The 20,246-nt window shown below is 39.7% G+C and overlaps 2 protein-coding genes across 13 annotated transcripts in view; both read left to right on the forward strand.

The window, feature by feature from the left end:
• LOC6583882 (pneumococcal serine-rich repeat protein) overlaps positions 1 to 20,246 on the forward strand; it is a 66,429-nt gene that overhangs the window by 22,770 nt on the left and 23,413 nt on the right. For all 12 annotated transcript variants that reach the window (XM_044009857.1, XM_015161444.3, XM_044009862.1 and 9 more), the window contains exons 2-3: positions 4,587 to 5,844; positions 11,545 to 11,852. In XM_044009857.1, the coding sequence (XP_043865792.1) occupies positions 5,680 to 5,844; positions 11,545 to 11,852 (473 nt within the window). In that variant the 5' untranslated portion in view covers positions 4,587 to 5,679. The remainder of the gene's footprint in view (positions 1 to 4,586; positions 5,845 to 11,544; positions 11,853 to 20,246) is intronic.
• Positions 15,148 to 17,337, forward strand: LOC116804465 (putative uncharacterized protein DDB_G0279653). Its single transcript, XM_032732125.2, has one exon. It carries the CDS (start codon positions 16,718 to 16,720, stop codon positions 17,228 to 17,230), a length of 513 nt encoding a protein of 170 aa, XP_032588016.1. The 5' UTR covers positions 15,148 to 16,717; the 3' UTR covers positions 17,231 to 17,337.

The following is a 20,246-nucleotide window of genomic DNA, read 5'->3' on the forward strand; positions in this document are numbered from 1 at the left end:
AATGTAAAGAAAAAGCAGCAGCAGAAGTTGAAGATTGAATGCCCTTGGCTGCCATATGGCAGCAGTCGTAGATAAAGCCCAGATGCAGTGTTCAATATAAAGCAGCATTGAATTGATGGATGTCTTGTCTACCTGTTAGCCATAGACTATGGCACCTGAGATTTGAGAATGGAAATGCAATTTGCTGCATTTTCGGCACAGTCTCATGGAGACATACGAATGTGAATATATACAGGGTTGCCCATATACGCCAGAGCTATCTGGCAGCCCAACAAGGCTACCCTTTTTGGACGAAGAAATACACAATTTTTATGTTGCCCATGACAATCATTTTATTAGACTCAAGTAGATAAGTTGACATCATTTCTTGAATATGATATCTCTCGGAAGACCCCATAGAATTAGTGCGGCGTATTGTGTCCGTCTTTATCAAAAGATGGTACGAATATGTACAACTCTGCATAAACAGAGGTAGAGAAATTCAGAGATAAAGCTTAGCTGCCATGTTCCATGAAATCAGTTTCTACCTGTTGGCCATAGACTGTCACCTGAGATATAGGATTGCTTCTCTGAGCTTGCTGCATTTCTAAGATACTTGATATATTTGTATATACATATGTAGACAGAGAGAGAGACAGAGAGAGAGAGAGACAGAGAGAGAGAAAGATAAGTTCAGAGATAAAGCCTTGGTGCTTTGCTCTACCTGTTGGCCATAGACTATGTTACCTGACTTGACAGTTCTTCTACGAACTTGCTGCATGTTTAGCATGGAGACAAACATAAATGTATATGTATATATGTATAGATGTCTAGGGATAAAGCTCAGATGCAATGTTTTGAATGCAAACTGTTACCTGGTTGCCATAGACCATGTCACCTGAGATTTAAGCATGTTTCTTGCTGCCATTTTGGCACAGTCTGACGGAGATATACATACATATGTATGCATGAAATATATATACATATGTATGTATATATGAAGTTGAGAGATACAGCTTAGCGAATCTCTATATGCTCCATGTATAAAGCAGCACTGAATGGACAAAGACTGAAAGCCGTGTCTACCTGTTAGCCATGGACTATGTCATCTGGGAAGAGCCCTCAACTGAACTGGCTGCAGCTTTGCATATGTATGTGTAGAAGTTTATGTGTTTCTACGAGCTGTGGCACAGCTACCTTCTATGCACACATAAAATATCGCGCCAGTGGGGGCCAGTGCTGGGGCGTAGGTCATAAAAGTTGCTGCCACCGGCTGGGCAACCAGGACTAAGCCGTTTAAGCGTTCCGGCACAAAGTGTTAAGTCCTGTTTGGCCCACATTGAATATTTCAATGCTTTATAATTAGATTTTATGCGCAAGAGATGAGCTCGTTTATATATACAAATGTACATATATACTCAATACATATATATATATATATATATATATATGTCGCATGAAAGCCAACAGATGGGGTTTCAGCTTATTTGATTTCGGGTTTTACGTAATGGATTTTGTTTTATGTAATTGCAAGAGTTTTATGCTCAGCTTGTTAAGCCTTTACCTGACTTACCTGGCTGCACGCATAAATCAAATGCGGCACCATATTATAATGGCCAAGATCAGATTGTTATCTGCAGTCGCCGTGACATGTTTACAGCCAGCTGCCCGGCGGCATTCGCCTTACTTTTATTTGAATACAATGTTGGTTTTTTCTTCTCTCTTGCTTGAGGTAGTTGTCCTTTTGTGGGTCTACGAGAATGCTGGCAGCTCCTTTGGTTACATCTGGCGTATGCGCAACCGTAATAAATCTGGAGATGTCTGCTTAACAAATGCGAAATGTTAGACATAAAACAAGTAAGAAGGCTCCAGTCGAGACGGCTCGACTAGGAGATACCCTGAACCCTCCAAGCTGATATTCTAATCATTCTGCACTTCTTTTATGCACACATACATACACATGCATCTACGCGCACGCACAAGCCTGCGCTCTGCTAACTGCGCAGTAAGCAGCGACTGCGCTTGGGCTGCGCTGCAGTGTGGGCAATATTATGAGAATTTATTTGTTGAATAATTTCTTTTGTAGACATACGATCTTAATGAAACTTTTAGAGTGTAATCATATGGTGAATATATGTGTACATTCCAAAGCACAAGTCTCTAGTATTTGAAATGCGTTTTTTACAAATTGGGGGAAAAGGGGGCGTGGTATCCAAAATCTGTAAACTACAAAATCTTTGTATCGATTAACTTTATATACAACGCAAATTTGAAGACTCCAGGTCTAAAAGTGTTCAAATTAGGCTTCAAAAACAAAATCAATTTTTCGATTATTCTCGATAAAAAAGTTATCGGACGATTTATCGAAAAAATAAAGCAAACTCGTACTGCGTATGGTACTCACGAGTATGCATGCCAAATTTCAGCTCTCTAGCTCTTATAACTTCTGAGATCGACGCACTCATACGGACGGACGGACGGACGGACGGACAGACGGACAGGGCTATATCGACTCAGCTCGTCACGCTGATCAAGAATATATATACTTTGTGGGGTCTGCCACGCCTCCTTCTGCCCGTTACATACTTTTTCACAAAACCATTATACCCTGATTTCCCATTTTCAATGGGTTCAGGGTATAATGAAAGCCATGTTATGAATGTGGCTACACTCGTGCAGTCCACATTCACAACTCTGTCCACAGTCCCCATTCTCATTCCAAAACCCTATCCCAGTCCCTGTCCCTGTCCCTGTCCCTGTCCCTGTCTCTGTCTCTGTCTCTGTCTCTGTTTCAATCCAAATCGAGATCCGAGTCCCTTGTGCCTTATCTCTTTACGCAGCGCATTGTTTCAACAGCTCTGCTTGCGATTGAAAATGAAAAGCTGATTGTTTTCCATGCTAATCGCATTGGTAAGCAATCGACCATTTACTTCGATTGTAAACTGTGCTGCCCTTTGTGCGCCTGCTGAATGATTAGCCAGCGATTGTCCGAGCCAAATGTTTATTTATGGGAATTAACTAGCCTCGCTTGCACTATGATTGTTGGCCGTTTGATTGTAAGAGTTCTCTGATTGGGTGACACTTTGATTGAAGCTCATTGATTAGCTTATTGAGAGCTGGACAATTGTTCCACTAAGCGAGTCTCTGTTATTAAAAGTAGGTCAGGGGCGAGAGATTGATTAGTTAATTAATGTATCATAGCGAATTTCTTATTACATGGCATTAGTTCAGAGTTGATTGAGTATATTTTGATTGAAGCTTTTTGTTTAGCTTTATAGCTTTTTAACAGCTTCAGAATAGACAAAATATGCTAAATGCTTTCTGGTTTATTTTAACAAATGCAAGTGATTGATGACTAATTGATTGATTGATCGACTGAGTGTTTGATTGATTGCTGAATTGTTTCATAGATGTAATACATAACTTAGTTTGCAGCTACTCAGGAAACATATATTTTTATAAGCATCATGCATGATGTATTGATTGAGAATAATTTTGATTGAGACTTTTGGTTTATCTCATTAACAGTGTAAAATTTGGCAAATAACGTTAAATGCTCGATAGCTTATTTAAAAAAAGCAACTGATTGATGACTAATTGATTGATTGATTGGTTGATTGACTGCTGGATTGCTTGATAGATATAATACATAATTTTGACTTTGATTGGGTACATAGTAACTCTTAGTTTGCCACTACTCAGGGAATATATATATCAGGCATGATGTATTGATTGAAAATCAAGATTTCTCACAGCTGATTGATGGCAGTGCCTTAGTATACTATCACAGCAGATTCCTGCCAATCGTATTAGTCGATATCAGTGTAAGAAATTAAATGTCATTTAATTGATAGATTGTTGTCATTATCATCATTACACATATATACTCATTGATGCTGATACTGATTGATGCGATGCAATGTGTTCATTAATACTGATAATTCGATTTGCTGATGGGCATCAGAAAATAAAACGAGTAGCGCTAAATAACCCTAAAATGAGCGTAATTAAGGTTTAATGTGGTATTTCTATTATATAATTAAATTTATGTTTGATTGATTAATGACATCAATCAAATGCAGTCAATAATTAAGCGCTTATTCGCATTCGCTCTGCCTGCGTGGAGGTTAGTTCAATTGCGCATTAATTAGACTTGCCACAGCAGTTTATGAGCTGTCCACAAGCACAGACACACACACACACACACACACACACATACGTATATGTATCTTGAGATAATGACTCAAAGCTGATGCTACGCTGAGCATCCTTCGATATTCACACCTTGGGGCATTCTTTAATTGAGGTAAATTGTACATGTGTGTGTGTGTGTGTGCTTGTGTTTGTGTCTGTGTCTAAGCTATAATATTCATGCCGCTGGGCAATATTTAAGCATAATTAAGATCTACGTCTGTGTGTGTGTGTCTGACTTCTTGTGCGCTTGTGCGTGTCTGGCTCTCTCCCTCTGTGTGTGTGTGTGTGTGTGTGTGTGTGTGTGTGTTGTTGGCCTGAGTGTTATGTAATTAAGAACAAGACAAACTTTAATGTTGACCATCTAAATTAATATCAGCTTTAATTTAATCATTTGTAAACGCTTTTTGCCACAGGCGATGCCAACGACGACAACAGCAGCAACAGCAACAAAGAGCAGCAGCTACTTGTAACTAAAGTGACATGAGGCCTTAACAACAACAACAACAACAACAACAACAACAGCAACAGCAGGAGCAGGAGCAGCAGCATCAGCAGGAGCAGCAACCGCAACAACAACAACAACCAGACGCAACTGTAGAGCACTAAAAAACCCAAATTGCAAACAATTAAAAAAAAAAAAAATAATAATAATAAAACAAAAACAAAACAAGCACAACGAAGGATAGATAGCAAGCAGCACCGGCCCGGCTCGAAACCAAAAAAGGCAACATACGTACGAGACACGCCCATGCCACACAGTCAACGGTAATAGCCAAACAACAACAACAACAGCAACAACAATGCCAGCAACTTTTATAGTCAACTAAAAACTGAACAGCAGCTGAACAGAACAAACAACACACAAGCAAACATAGCATACACGTTGCGCTGCCACGCCCCCTGCCCTAAACACACCAAGCGCGTGGCTGCGTCTCCATCTTCTGAAGCGACAAACGGAACACAAAGCGGCGATAACAACAAAAAATATATATATAAATAATAAAAACAAAACAAAAAGCAAAAGCAAAAGCAACAAAAAAGTGCGCATTGTTTTTCTTATTGTCATTCAACGGCCGCAACACCCAACTGTCTCTCTCCCTCTCTCTATCTCTGTCTCTCTCTCTCTGTGTGTGTGTGTGTGTGTGGCAGTGGTGTCAACCGTGTTGCTGTTGTTGTTGTCAGCCATCCAACGCCTTTGGGCACTCAATTAAGCCCAATTCAAGGCAGACGCCACAAAACACACGCAAGTTGAAAGCGACAGCTTCCCACGCCCACGTCCACGCCCACGCCCACACCGGAGTCCACGCTAACGCCTAAGCCCACCAACACGCCCACACCCACATTGACGCCCAGCAACAGCAACAACAGCAGCAGCAGCTAAGCAGCCTAACTTTGTGTCAGAAGGCGGTGCAGGTGGACGACGCCCGTTGGTGCACAGTGGTGCACAGTGGTGCAAGGTGGTGCACGGTGGTGCTTACGGCCATTGCCAATTGAGTTAATGTGACAATGAAACTGAGCGTCAGCGCGTATCGGGCGCATGCATCCGCACACAAGAAGATCCTCTCCAGCGGCTATCACTCGCAGCTCAATTACGGCAGCACTGGAGCCGCCGCAGCATCCTCCTCCTCATCGTCGGCAGCAGCGGCGGCCACTGCAACGGGCCTCTATACGGTAAGCACGTGAGCACAAACAAGACCATAAAAAATTAAAGACAACCACATGAGCTCTACTTAAGACGCGAAGGGCGGGAGGGGCGCGAGGCAACAACGACTTGCAGATATCCAGTATTTAATGAATTATTATAATTAAAAAGCCTTAGCTGGATCATAAAAGAAAACGTTGCATAGACTCTAGAAGTAGAGTCAAGCAATGACTTGAACCAATGGGTGACTAGAAGATACCCTGGAGTTAGCTATTGGATATTTATACCCTGCTTTTGTGACATTTATGTAACATGCAGAAGTAGTCCGGGTTCCGTTCGTCTGTCCTTCCACCTGTCCGTATGTTCGTCCGTCCTTCCACCTGTCTGTTTGTTCGGCTGTCCATCGTCCTGTCCGTCCGTTCGTCTGTCCTTCCACCTGTCCGTCCGTCCGTTCGTTCTTTCGTTCGTCTGTCTTTCCACCTGTCCGTCTGCTCGTCTGTCCATCGCCCTGTCCGTCCGTGTGTCCGCCCGTTCATCCATCTGTTCGTCTGTCCGTCCGACGGTTCATATGAACGCAGAGATCTCCGAAACTAAAAATACTAGAGACTAAAATTTTACATGTGTATCCGTGTATAAAAATCTTAGTACTTATCATATTTTTCTGTCGATTCTCATCCCATTTCTTTTTATCGAGAATTATCGATAAATTGATTTCGTTTAATAGGCGTTTTTGACTTATTTTTTTGGATTACACGTTCCCTTCGCCCCTGATTTGTAAAAAACGTATTTAAAGTACTAGAGTACCACTAAAAACCACAGAATTTGCTAAAGTATATCTTATTATATGCAAGAGCATTCAAATTGTGTAACTCAAATTATTGCTATGCAAATTCTAGAACTGCTATGAAAAGTTTTTGACAATTTGATACGGTTATCGATTTCTTGCTCTCTACTTCATAGAAGAGAATCGTTCAGTGCACTACCACGCCCACTTTATGCTCTTCCACTCCTCATAGTCTCGCTCAGTCTCTTCATTATTATCCGAATTTGCCTGTCACATAAATTTACGGTCGTCGCATATGCCCATCCTTTCTTTGGTCTCTTCTCTCAATTGATGCGTGCCATAATATAAAATGAAAGCATACAAATTTTTGTGGTCCATAATTTTATTTAATGTACATTTTTTGTGGGCCTGTCATTGACTGACTGTGGGCGCGGCGTGGCTGCTGTCTCTCTTCTCTTTATAGGTCTATTGTGTGTTCATCTCTGTGCGTATGTGTGTGTGTGTGTGTAGTAAAGGAGTTGCCAAGTGAGCGCTGATTGCGCGTCTAGTTTTCGACAGTATTAGGGATTTATGTGGGCCTTGGAAGCTCTTTTGTCTGCTTACCGGATTGCCACTGGGTTAGCGAGTTAAATATTTGCCCGAAAAATGTGCAAATATACACAAACAGAAATTGTTTATTGGTTTCATCAGAATTTGAATGCTTGTTGTGCTGCTGCTCCTGCTGCTGCTCCTGCTACTGCTCCTGCTGCAGTTCAGTTCAGTTCAGTTCAGTTCTCAAGTTCAATTGAGAAAGTGAAGCCTAAACTTTGTTTGCACTTCTAGGCAAAGTTTTGTTGGCCTTGGCCTTTTGTTGACGTTGTTTAGCTTTGCTGCTGGTTCAACAACTTTGTTCAATTTTTACCCGTTGTCTTAGATTTCCCTTTTTCAAGGCTTCTTTCTCTCAGTAACGCTGTGAACTTCTTAATTGTCTCGGCACAGGTTGCTTCTATCTCTTTTTGGTGGTCGTCGCGTAATTAACTTTGTTGTCCATTTGACACGATTTTCTGCTTCTCACATTATTTTGGCTTTCGCTTTCTCTGTTTACCTCTCGGTTCGCTTCGTTCAAAGAAGTTTTGACTTATCTTTTTCTAACCTCACTTTTGCTTCTCTACTTAACTTATCTTTTGCATATCTTTCGGGTGCTGACCTCGTTTCTCTACAGCCGTTTGATAGGGCATTTGCCATGCGTAGCATTTATATTGATTGATTTCTATTGAAGGCTACATTGTTGGGGAATTGGGGTTTCGTTTAATAAAAATGTTTACGAATCGCTGACAGGCAGCGAGGCCATCCATGAATCTATGATGCGAGTTCGATTCTCCTTTTTATACCCTGAACCCATTGAAAATGGGAAATCAGGGTTTTGTGAAAAGTATGTAACAGGCAGAAGGAATCATCGCAGACCCCATAAAGTATATATATTCTTGATCAGCACGACGAGTCGATATAGCCCTGTCCGTCTGTCCGTCCGTCCGTCCGTCCGTATGAGCAAAAGAATCTCAGAAGATATAAGAGCTAGAGAGCTGAAATTTGGCATGCATACTCGTGTATAGCATAGGCAGTAGAAGTTTGCTTTATTTTTTCGATAACTCGTCCGATAACTTTTTTATCGAGAATAATCGAAAAATCGACTTGGTTTTTTCAGCCTAATTTGAACACTTTTAGACCTAGAGACTTCAAATTTGAGTTGTATATAAAGTTAATGAATACAAAGATTTTGTAATTTACAGATTTTTGATACCACGCCCCCTTCTCCCCCAATTTGTAAAAAACGCATTTCAAGTACTAGAGACTTGTGCTTTGGAATGTACACATATTTTAACCATATGATTACGCTCTGAAGATCGTATGTTTCATTAAGATCGTATGTCTACAAAAGAAATTATTCAACAAATAAATTCTCATAATATTGCCCACATTGCAGCGCAGCCCAAGCGCAGTCGCTGCTAACTGCGCAGTCAGCAGAGCGCGTGCTTATAAGTGCATGTGTATGTATGTGTGCATAAAAGAAGTCCAGACTGATTAGAATATCAGCTTGGAGGGTTCAGGGTATCTCCTAGTCGAGCAGTCTCGACTGGAGCCTTCTTACTTGTTTTGTATTTGTTTTGTTTTTTTTTTTTTTTTTTTTTTTTTTGTTTCTGGTTTATGATACAGGATATTGACGGATATTACTCGTAATCCCTGTAGTATATGACAGTTTTGAGCATCTCCTCGCATAATTAAATCAGTATCAAGCGAGATAGAGAGAGAGAGAGTGAGTGGGGGAGAGAGAGAGTGAGAGTGAGACAGAGACTTTAGTTTTTAAACACTCGAAACTTGAGGCCATAAATATTTATGGAATTGACGCTGTGCACACTTTACAGCTGCCCCAAAGCCAAAAGCCACAACGAATTTCAATCAAGCTCTGCGGCATATTTAATTGCCCAGTCCCGAAACAGTTCCCGACTCTCCACCGCCAACATGTTGGCGCCGCGCCTTCTCCGCCTCCGGGCGCCATTCACAAGTGGAGCTTAAGCCACAGAGCGTTGTCAGCTAATTGGCCGGGCCAAATCCAATTCCCATGCTGGATATGTTATGCGGCTATGCTCCCATTAAAGAGCGCACGATTTCACAATTTCACAATTTCGCCATTTATAATTTACCATGTAGAACATCTTCGTCGCTGCATTTCATCGGCTTGGCAATTAGGCAGACAACTAGTTTCGCCTCCCGGTCTCTCGGCCTCTCGGTCTCTCGCCACAGGAAAAGTTTATTAAAATGTTTTGCGGAATGTTTTGATAAATGTGTTTCCTAATGCGCTGCGTAGAGTGAGAGTTATTGCAGGAACATTTGAAACTGAAAGGAAATTTTCTCAATTGACAACTGTATGGGCTTTTGTCTGGAACAACTGGAATCTGTTATTGCTGTCATTAAGCGAGATTTTACTGTAATATAACTTTTCCCAGTGTATGCAGCATTCATACTGTTGCCTAGAAGATTACGATCTTGCTATTGAAGCTATTAAGAGAGGACTCACTGAAATGAAACATGCCACAGTGAATACTGCCTAGGAGATTACGATCTTGTCTGGAGCAAATCCAGTCTGCTATTGGTGCCATTAGGACTAGTTTTTATTCTTGTTTGTAGAAAGTGAATTTTTGTTTGATGGAATGTCAAATAATTCTTTTAGGAACAAATGAAATTGAGATGTACTCAAGGGGTAGTTGTTCAGATTTCTATTTAAGTGACTATATAAACTGTACTACTACTGTACTACTGGAACATATGGAATCGGTATCTTTTCGCTTAGTTTTAAGGCTTCCAAATTTGTGTGTATCTATGAAGAAAATGTGACAACTCTTCTCTAGTTTAAAGAGTATCAAAATAAAATAAAAATATAGTTTTCTGTGAACATATAGGACTCGAATCTTCATCTAGCAGTATATTGTATATTTATTACATGTATTTATGGGATTGGAATCTCCTTCATATGATTGTTTTAAGGGAATTCCACAGAGAACTTATTTCCACTTAGTTATTTTTACAATATTTTGAGATTTTTTTTTTCAGCTTTCTTCTTGTTATCATATTTTAAGATAAATTTTCAGCATTCTCTTGTCTGTTGCTTGAGTCATATAATTTTGATATATTCTTTGAATCGATTCTTATTTGCTTTTCTTATTCTTCTTCTTATAATTTGCACATAAATTCGATTGCAATTAGCTGCATGAAAGGACTTAAAGATGCGTATAAATTTAACGAAAATGCAATGCACGAAACATTTGAGGCTGGGGATCTTGAATTGAATAGAAGAAAATATATGTATATATACATATCTAGCAACGGTAAAGGACCGTCGTTATAACTGGAAGACTCTATAACCATATAAGTTTGCTTAGGGACCAGATTTTTCGTCGTAATAGCCGTATATATAACATATAAGCGTTGTCGCTGTAACCGGTTTCTACTGTATAACGAAGAATATATCAATATAAAAAAGATTTTAATTCCATATGTACCTTAATAAATATACCTACATTATATATTTATTAAGCTATACTCCTAGAGAATCGATAGAAGCTGCTGCTCTCATACTGTTCGTCCTATTTTAGTGATATACATATGTATACATATATATAGTAATGAACATAACTTAGTTGAGACCTTGCACGAGTATTGTGCAGTCGGTTGAACTCTACTGCAACATTTTTAGCTAATTAAAGGAATTTTTGTGCGCATCGTTCGCCGCTTAGGCAATTGGAGATTGTTAAGTGAAAGGAGAGCTAATAATATATTATTTGATTAGTATTTAGCCCTCCTGCTCCCTCTCTCCCCCTGTTACCCGTTTAATCCATATCTATTGTATATATACGTAATTTCATGTATTTTTGCAACGCAATCTAAAAGTTTTCAAATGCCATTTGATTGGCTATAACCATGGGCAACAGAGCACTGCAGTAAAATTCCAGGCAACTCGAGACTTGCTTTAAGTTTGCCTTAGCTGGCTCACCTGACCCACCTGGCTCACCTGGCTCACCTGGCTAACCGGGCTCACGAGGGTCACCTGGCCAACGCTTTTCACTCGGTTTTCCCTTTGTCGCTTCGCTTCGGTCTGTTTTCAACTCGATTCTCGGCTCGTTATTTGATGTAAAAGTTTTTAATACCTTCGCCTGTGTGCCTGGAGTAATCAAAATTTAATTTTAATTATGCGCCAGTGTCAGAACGTAGCACGGCCATGGGCATGGGTCGGAGCAGGAATTGGGGATTGGGCATTGGGCTGGGATGCCTAAAGTATGATTATTTAATGTGCGCATAGTTAACGCATTGGAAGTGGCCTAAACGAGCCCTTGAGGAAGTGAATTGAAGACAAATTGTTTGCATTATCCACGGCCTCGATTTTAATTAGTTGTAATTATGTTTCGCTCAGATGGAGACGCACGAGCATGGCGGCAAGTTTGCAAAGGATATGGCCAGATTCGATTGCAATAGCGACACGGACGTCATCAGTCCCACGGGCACGAGCAGCTCCGGCGGAGGAGGCGGCGGAGGCGGTGGTGGTGGCGGTGGCGGTGGCAGTAGCAGCAATGCCCCAGCGGATGGCACCCATCACAAGCGCCATCACAAGAGCAGCGGCAGCGCAGCAGCAGCGGCAGCAGCAGCTGCTGCCAAATTGGCTAACGATGATGACAATAACAGTGCGGCGCACTCATCGGATAGCAAGAGTCCCAGTCAGCGGTAAGTTAATGCCACGCTCACTCACTCACAGTCACTCACAGTCACACACACACGCACACACACAGAGAACAACACTCAGACACGCTCACAGCCCACACGTACATGTGTATAAATTGTTACTCGTGTAAAGTGACAAGTTAAAAGCTTCACAAATAATAACAACGACAGCCAACAATAACAAATTGAAAGCAGCAGAGCCAAAAAACAAGAACAAAACAAAAAAAAAACTTAAGTATGCCGCACTCGAGATACCCTGGCCAAAGGCAGAAGAGCTGCGCGGTAGCTCAAAATTGTGCTGCATGAGAATCAGATACAGACATTAATGTATATGTATATACATATATATACATCAAAGTTTTGCTTCAATATTCAAGCATCATTCAGCGGGAAACTCTTCTCTCTTTCTCGCTCTCTTTGTGCTGATCAAGCAGATGAAGACGTGAAGCGGGCCATCATTTTGATAGCCCTAAACTATCATAGCGTATGCCCTGCATGGGCATACAAATTTAAATCAAATCAGGGGTATTACGCGCGCTGCTCGAAGCGAAGTGTTCAAAGAAAAATGCGTGTGATAAAAAAAAAAAAAAAAATCTAATTGAATTGCGATTCGACACACATGATCATACATACGTATATAGGAGCTGCTGTTAAAATTCAGGCAGCGTACACAATCATTCACACTTACACACACACACACACACACACACTCTCCATAAACTCACACAGTAAGCGCATAATTGATTGCTAACAGTATAAAGAAAAGCAAAAACACAAACGAAAATACAAAGCTAACAATAAAATCGTAGCATACTTTGTTGGGCTTCGCAGCTGCTTTTGATTTATCATTTTTATTGATACTCGCAGTTGATGCCGCGTATTGATATATTGACACAAGCACACACACACACACACATACACACATACAGACACTTACATATTTGTACAACTATTTACATGCATAAACATTGTCTTCTTTTTTTATTATTTTTTTAAGTTTCCCTCACCACTTTTGATTTTTTTGCCACGCATTCAACTCGTATTTGCCATTGAAAAAAAAACCAACAAATATTTGTACATATAAAAATAATGCAAAATATATGTGTGGGGTCGGGCGGGTCGTGTGGCACAATCAAGGGGCCATCAGCTGTGAATGAATCTGTTATCAAGTGGTTGAGTCAACAGCAATTAGCAGCCATTTTGTTGTCATTGCCTGTGCTCTGGGGCTTTTTGGCCTGTTTGGGCTGGGGTCGCTGCTAATGGCTAATTAAACAAGTTAAGAGTGACTGCATTAGCCGGATTGTGTGTGATAAGAAAGTGCATATTGAGTTAAGCTCGACAGGTCAATCGAGGCCATCGACCATCGAGTGCCCAATAATAATGCTCATAGTCATAATAACAATGATGGGCGCCCCATAAATTGGAGCGGCATTAGCTCTCATTAAGTCTAATGGGATTTCATTTGTATGACTCGATAAACGAAACCATATTTCAAGGCTATTCAAACATGAATGCAACTGTTGATATATGTAGCAACGAGCCCTGTCAGGATTACAGCAAACTCCGGCCAGCTATAAATAGGCTTTCGTATGCATAGGCTGCTAATAAGAGATAAGACTATTTACACATCAATGACAATTCACTAATAAGATACAGTTCGGGGCACTGAGAGGGCGTACTCTAAGCCGAGTGGGCAAATTGAACAAAGCCGTGAGGCAAACAAAGGTCAAATTAGACTAAAATGAATATATCAAATATAATAAATATTAAATACTCCAGGCAATGAAAAGTATAAATATAAAATATAATAAATATTAAATTTTGAATACTTAAGTCAATGAAAATGCCAGCCTCAATATTAAGGCTTTAAGGAATATGGCAATGGATGTGGAGCCTAATGTATAATATGTAAAATATTAATATATTGCAACAATAATAATATCCATTAAATAATAACAATAATGTTGTCAATGATAATGATGTCAATAATAATTTTCATAACGATGACAGCAGTGATAACAAGTGAACAATATGAAGTAAAATAATAATAACAATACTATTAATGACACTCATAATGATAATGATATTGATAATAGCTATAATAATAATATTAACAATCATAAAATATGATCAAATTCAAGTAAAATAATGAAAATATTAATAACAATAATATAATAATGATAATGTAATAATAACAGATTAACAATGTCAAGTAAATTAATAATACTAATAATAATGATATTGATAATAATAATAATAATAATAATAATAATAATAATAATAATATATGTTTTCATAATGATGAAAGTAATGATAACAGATGAACAATAATAACAAACCTACTGATATTAATCATTATAATGATAGTATTTTTCGTCATGATAGCAATGTTAACAAATGAATAATATCAAGTAAAATAAAACTTAAAGAACACCCAATAATAATAATAATGATGTTCATATTGATAACGATATCGCTAATAGTTTTCATAATAATATCAGCAATGACAACAGGCGACGAATAACATCAACATCAATTAAAAATGTCTTTTGCTCATCTCCAACCGACTAAGTACTAATGACAGTGATAATAAAAATAATGTAGATGAGTAATAGCATCCCAGACACAATAATAATCACAATGCATATTGATAATGACAATAATAACAGAGATCAAATGATTATTATTGAAAGGTAAATGTTTTAGATTTTTGTATTTGCTCATCCGTGCTGCTGCAAAACCTTTTTACCGTAGTCAGAGACTCCTCTTCAAGCAGTTTTTCTGTTGTATATTTCTTCTATACTATACATCAGTTTGTCTACCATTCGCAGCTAAACAAAATGGTAATTTCGGAGGAAATGTAGTTGGATGCGGCAGCGTACGCCATTTATGATAATAATATTTTATAAGCCTAATAAGAATTAACTTGAAAATAATGATAAAAAATATCAAAATTATCATAATGCATTAAAATAAACGAACACAATAATTATTACAGTCGAGTCTCGATAATTTGTACCCCGCTAAATCAAAATTCGCTATAAATCGAGACAAATGCTATCCCTTTGAAAGAATTCGTTCTCGATAATTCTCAATAATTTGAATTTCTGTGTAAATCGTAAAAAAAAAACTGATTGCCTTGCCATTTCGAATTATCGGGACTCGACTGTATAATCATTATGCTAATGAAATTTTAAAAGTAATACTACTTACTTTATTAAATGTTAAATTTTAATAATTATTATTATATAATGCAAATAATATTAATGGTATCATAGCATTTATAATAATTAATAATGATATAATCAATATATGTATATATTTTAAATATTTAAAAAAAATTATAAAAGTCAGTCTAACAGGCGCTACTTGAGATAGTTTTCCGAAAGATCTTATACACCAGACTAGGAGCAGTTGCCAGTAGCAGGATGCGGCTGTTTGCTTGGGGTATAACAATAAAAATGCAGGTTAATAGCACGAAAATGATTCCCCATATGGCCCCATTGTACGGCACAATCAACTAACTGTATATATGTACATATACATATATATATATTACAGCATGAGGAGAGAGTGCTCTCTGATTTGTAGTTGACATAAAGGAAATTAACTAATAAAGGCAATTAGCTGGAACCGAGTGTGTCTCTGTGTGTGTGAGTGTGAGTGTGTGTGGCGAGAGTTTTGTTCAGTTTGTTTAGTGATTTTATGTATTAACCTCGGAACCCTGGAGACCCATTTGCCAGTTACGATTAGTTGGTTGACAACTCTGGCTCGCCCTTGCTCCTTGTGACCCGGAGCCCGGAATTCGGTGGCAATTGCGGGCAGCTTTACGTGGTATCCGCACCAAATCCGTGTCAATGCCAACCCAAATGGGCTTTAGTTAAGTGAATTATGTCATGGCTGTTGGCCAAAACTTGTAAGCCACTTGTTCATATATATATATATATATATATACATATGTGTGTGTGTATGGGTGTGTGTGTGAAGCGCAGTTTTGGGTTATTGCCTGGGATTGGAAATGTATTTGGAATTGGGGGCGTTGTTATTGCAGCGATACGTGAATACGTGAACTCGCATGCACACTAATCCCCAATCACACCTGTACAGCAAACTGAATGCAAAGACCATCAATTCGGCACACCGAAGCATGCCTACCCTTGCAGACTGACATTGCCCATGATGTGATCTATATAGACACATATATATATACATATATAGCATATATGAGTTGATGTATTTAAGTATGTATAAGTGAATCGTCCGTATGATACCCATAAGAATGTAATTGTGATAAGCTTGTATTATTGTCTTACCAAATGATATACATATATGTATATATTGTCTATACATACATATATTCATGACATACTGTGAATATATACAAACTGAGCTGTGTAGTGTATATAAAGTGGAAGAAAACCATTATGAAAAAGTTCTGCCTTGAAGTGTTTGTTTATTTATGACGACTGTATGATATGAACTAAGGAAATAAATCGAGTCTGTGATGAAGTGACAGCCAGACAGACAGACTGACTGACTGACTGACAGTAGGCAGTATGAAGCTGACATTACATTTGATTTGAATTCTCACTTAGATCTAAGTAGGTTAGAGCGCATGATTCCTGCTTGATCTTAGCTTGCCTTGGGAATGTAGCCGCCTTAGTCCTGGAGGAAAAGTTCAGACTGCAAGGGTATACATAGTATTGTACAATATGCGAGTATATAGAGACGTACATATATGTAGTTTGATAATTTGTGCATATATTTTATTGGTATACATATAACCTAAAATTTTAACCATTGGAAGATCGGCCAATTCATCGCTGACCAGTGCGCAGAGCAATTGCCGTTGCACAAATAGTTTAAGAATGTACACAGAGAGGGATAGACTTATATTAACGTCAGAGCAGCAGCAGCAGCAGCACACGGACTCGTTGCATCACAGACAAGGACAGCATGCTCGCCAGCGTCGGCAGGTGCGATTGCACCTGAATAGTCCATCCTCTGATGGCAGCTGCTATTCGCTGGCCATGGCCGGGCTGGGCGGCCAGGGCGCGGCTGGTGGCAGCCGGACGCAGGTGAAGACGCTCTCATCGTTCATCAGCGAGCATCCCGAGGAGCTGGTTAGCAATCACAGCCATCACAGCAATCACAGCAGCCACAGCAACAGCCACAGCAACAGCCACAGCAACAGCCACAGCAACAGCAGCAACAACCACAACAAGAACGACAGCAATCCCAGCAACCAGACAACCAAATGGAAGAGCCTGCGGGCCGTTATGGCCTATTATTGCTCATTGCGGCGCATTAAGAGGAACGGTGCTTTTACAGCTTTTACATACAGTACAAGAACCCAACTAACTAAGCTAAACTCAAACTAATCTAACTAATCAAGCAACTATCTAACGTTATGTACTACTACTACTACTACTACTACTACTACTACTGCCTTGCATTTTGTGTGTGTATGTGTGTCCGTACGTGTGTACGCCTGTCTGTCTGTATGTGTGAGTGTATGTACAATAATAATAATCGAACAAAAAATACCAAAAAAACAAAAATACCTCTCAAATCTCCCAAATACCAAACCGTACCGCAACCCAATCCAATATCCGTGATATGCTCAAGAAGTAACCAAAACTCACTCACATGCCCTCTCTCTCTCTCTCTCTCTCGATCTGTCTGTCTTGGTTTGCCTCTCTCTCTCTCTGTCTCTCTTTAGCTCTATCTACTAACCCGTTAGCAAAAATCAAATCAGTTTTGTAATCTATGTGTACAACTATTCCTATCTCTGTCTATTTCCGTCACATTCACACTAACTCGCTTCCTCCATCTCGCTCTCGCTCATTATTCTAGCCTAGTGGTATACCCTTTATATATATATTTTAATATATATATATGTGTGTGTGTGTGTGTGTAAGTGTTGCAGATATCTAAGCTCTTCTGTATGCTCACACATAATTATAGCTAATTTTGACCGTGTCTAACAATTGTTGCATTAATCGTATGCCAAACAGTGCTCCTCTATCTTACTCTCTCTCTCTCTCTCTCTCCATTTTTTTTGCTCTCAGTGTAAAGCTCTCATTCTTCTACTCCCCTCTTCAGCACACTCATATGTATACAATCTCTTTCTCCCTCTCTCTTTCTCGCTCGCTCGCTTGCTTGTAAGCCCGGCCACTGATGATATTCTCTTCTACTGGGCAGCTCACTCTTATACTACTCTTATACAAAACTCACTCAACTTGTTTATTCGTCTGTTTTTCTGGTTTCTGCCCTCTTTTTGCAACTATAACTATTCTAAAATGTAGTTTTTTGACTCATTTGCTGCCCAATCCGAGACTCTTCTTGCTTCTGGGAGGTGGTTCAAAATGGATGTTAAGTATTCAATAAGACTCACTTAGGGCATTCGCTTTCCTTTTTTCGTACTCTTATGTGGGATTTAATGGCTCTCTGTCGCCCGGCCATTCGTCGTCCAAGTTGTTTGGACAGTAACGAGAGTTTTCGCTCTTGACAATTGATTTATGCTCAAGCTCACTCGTTGCACACAGGGTGTGCCGCTTGTCCATACAGGGTGCACACAAACTGTGTGCAAACTTCTCTCTGATCTTTTGAAGAGTTTAGCTTTTCTTATTTAGTCTCTCACTCGCATGTCAGGTTTTGCTTGGCTCAAGTAACCTACAGGGTGCTCGCACAGGGTGCTCTCTGGCATTGGCATTGTTTACATGTAGCTGTCGCTGTCTTCATTGCGACTACTTAGTCCCACTTGCCGCGCATATTACGTTTTATCCACTTGGGCTTTGTGCTAGTTTTTGGCAAAAAGTTTATCAAGCTGAGGGCAAAGTGCAACTATACACAAACACACACACTCACGCACAGACAACTTTGACCAAAAGAAAAAAAAATGGAATGAAAAAATCTTAGCAAACAGCAAAAGTTAAAGTGGCTTTTGAGTGTGTGTGTGTGTGTGTGTGTGTGGAGACGGGGAGGACGAGAGCGGGAGAATCAATATGTTTAGCTTCCTTGCTGCATTGTAGGCGAACTTTTGACACACATACACACCGACACACACAGACACACACACACATTGCAGCACTCGCTTAGTGCTAGCCTGCGCCTATGCATATGCTACAATACTTTAGCATTGTGCATGCCAAATGAGAAATTGCCTTCTGAATGACAACTTACAAAGAATTTGAATTTAGAAAATTGCAAATTTATGTAGAAACTACCAGCCCCCACAAACACACACACACACACAGACACACATAGTTTAACTGTGAAATTGTCAAATGACCCAGATATGTTTGCAGCATATTCTCCGCCCTTGTATGAACTTTGCCCGCTGCCAAAAGAACTGTGGGGCCGCATGCATATGCATGCCTTAGTCTCTCAACCTCTCTCTCTCTCTCTCTCTCTCTCACTCGTTTTCTTCATCTCTCTCTCTCTCTCTCGTGAATTGTGCCGTGCATTTTCAAGTGTCTTCAGACAGTCACAATCGAAATTCAGTGTTCGATCTGATTGCCGCAGTGCGATTGTGCTTTAATTCAGTGCCACTTCAGCTGCCACTTATACACACACACACACACACACACACACACACACACACACACACACATACACACAGAGACAGAGGCGCAGCCATTTGACATTTGTTGCATAGGCGTCATTTGTGTCAAGTGGCATGCACAAGAGAGTAAGAGCGAGAGAGAGAGAGAGAGAGAGAGAGATAGATGTTGATCAGCTGCAGCCAAGCGCCATCTATTGCCTGTCAGCTGCATTCAACTGTCATATTTACATAAATGTTAAACAGCCACAAATTAACTCTCAACAGGTGGCGCCACCTGTTTGAATGACTCAAATATATAGAAATAACTTGCTTTGGCCTGTCCACAGCTATTCAAAGTGAAATCCTGTAACAAAATATTTTTTTTATCATCCTAGTACGAGAAATTTAAATATAACTTAAAGCCAACGAAGCAGCAAAGCCAAAAGTGAATGAAGAGAGAAAAAGTAAGGTGAAAATCCTCGTTGAAAGCAAAGTAAAAGCCATGCAATAAGCAGGCTAAAGTCCACGCTAAGGCGCGCTGCAATTTCTTAAGTAGTAAATCATGAAATAGCTCGAAGCCACAGTGAACTTTAAGAGCTGCGCACAAAAGCAAACTAATATGCAAAAAAAAAAAAAAAAAAAAAAAAAGCAAATGGCTGAAACAGACTGCGACAAAGCCAGGCGAAGCTAGGCGAGGCCAGGCGTGATGCAGAGCTCGAAGCAAAGATTTTCGCGCTCTGCTTTTTTCGTTTTCTTCTTCTCCTTCTTCTTCAATTTTTTCCATTTTCAGTTCCTAACTAAACAAATCAAACAGGAAGGCGTGCTGTCTAGCCGAGTCACCAGTCCAATTC

The sequence above is a fragment of the Drosophila mojavensis genome, unplaced genomic scaffold (genome assembly GCF_018153725.1).
Source record: "Drosophila mojavensis isolate 15081-1352.22 unplaced genomic scaffold, ASM1815372v1 contig_136, whole genome shotgun sequence".
In the NCBI taxonomy this organism is placed as follows: domain Eukaryota; kingdom Metazoa; phylum Arthropoda; class Insecta; order Diptera; family Drosophilidae; genus Drosophila; species Drosophila mojavensis.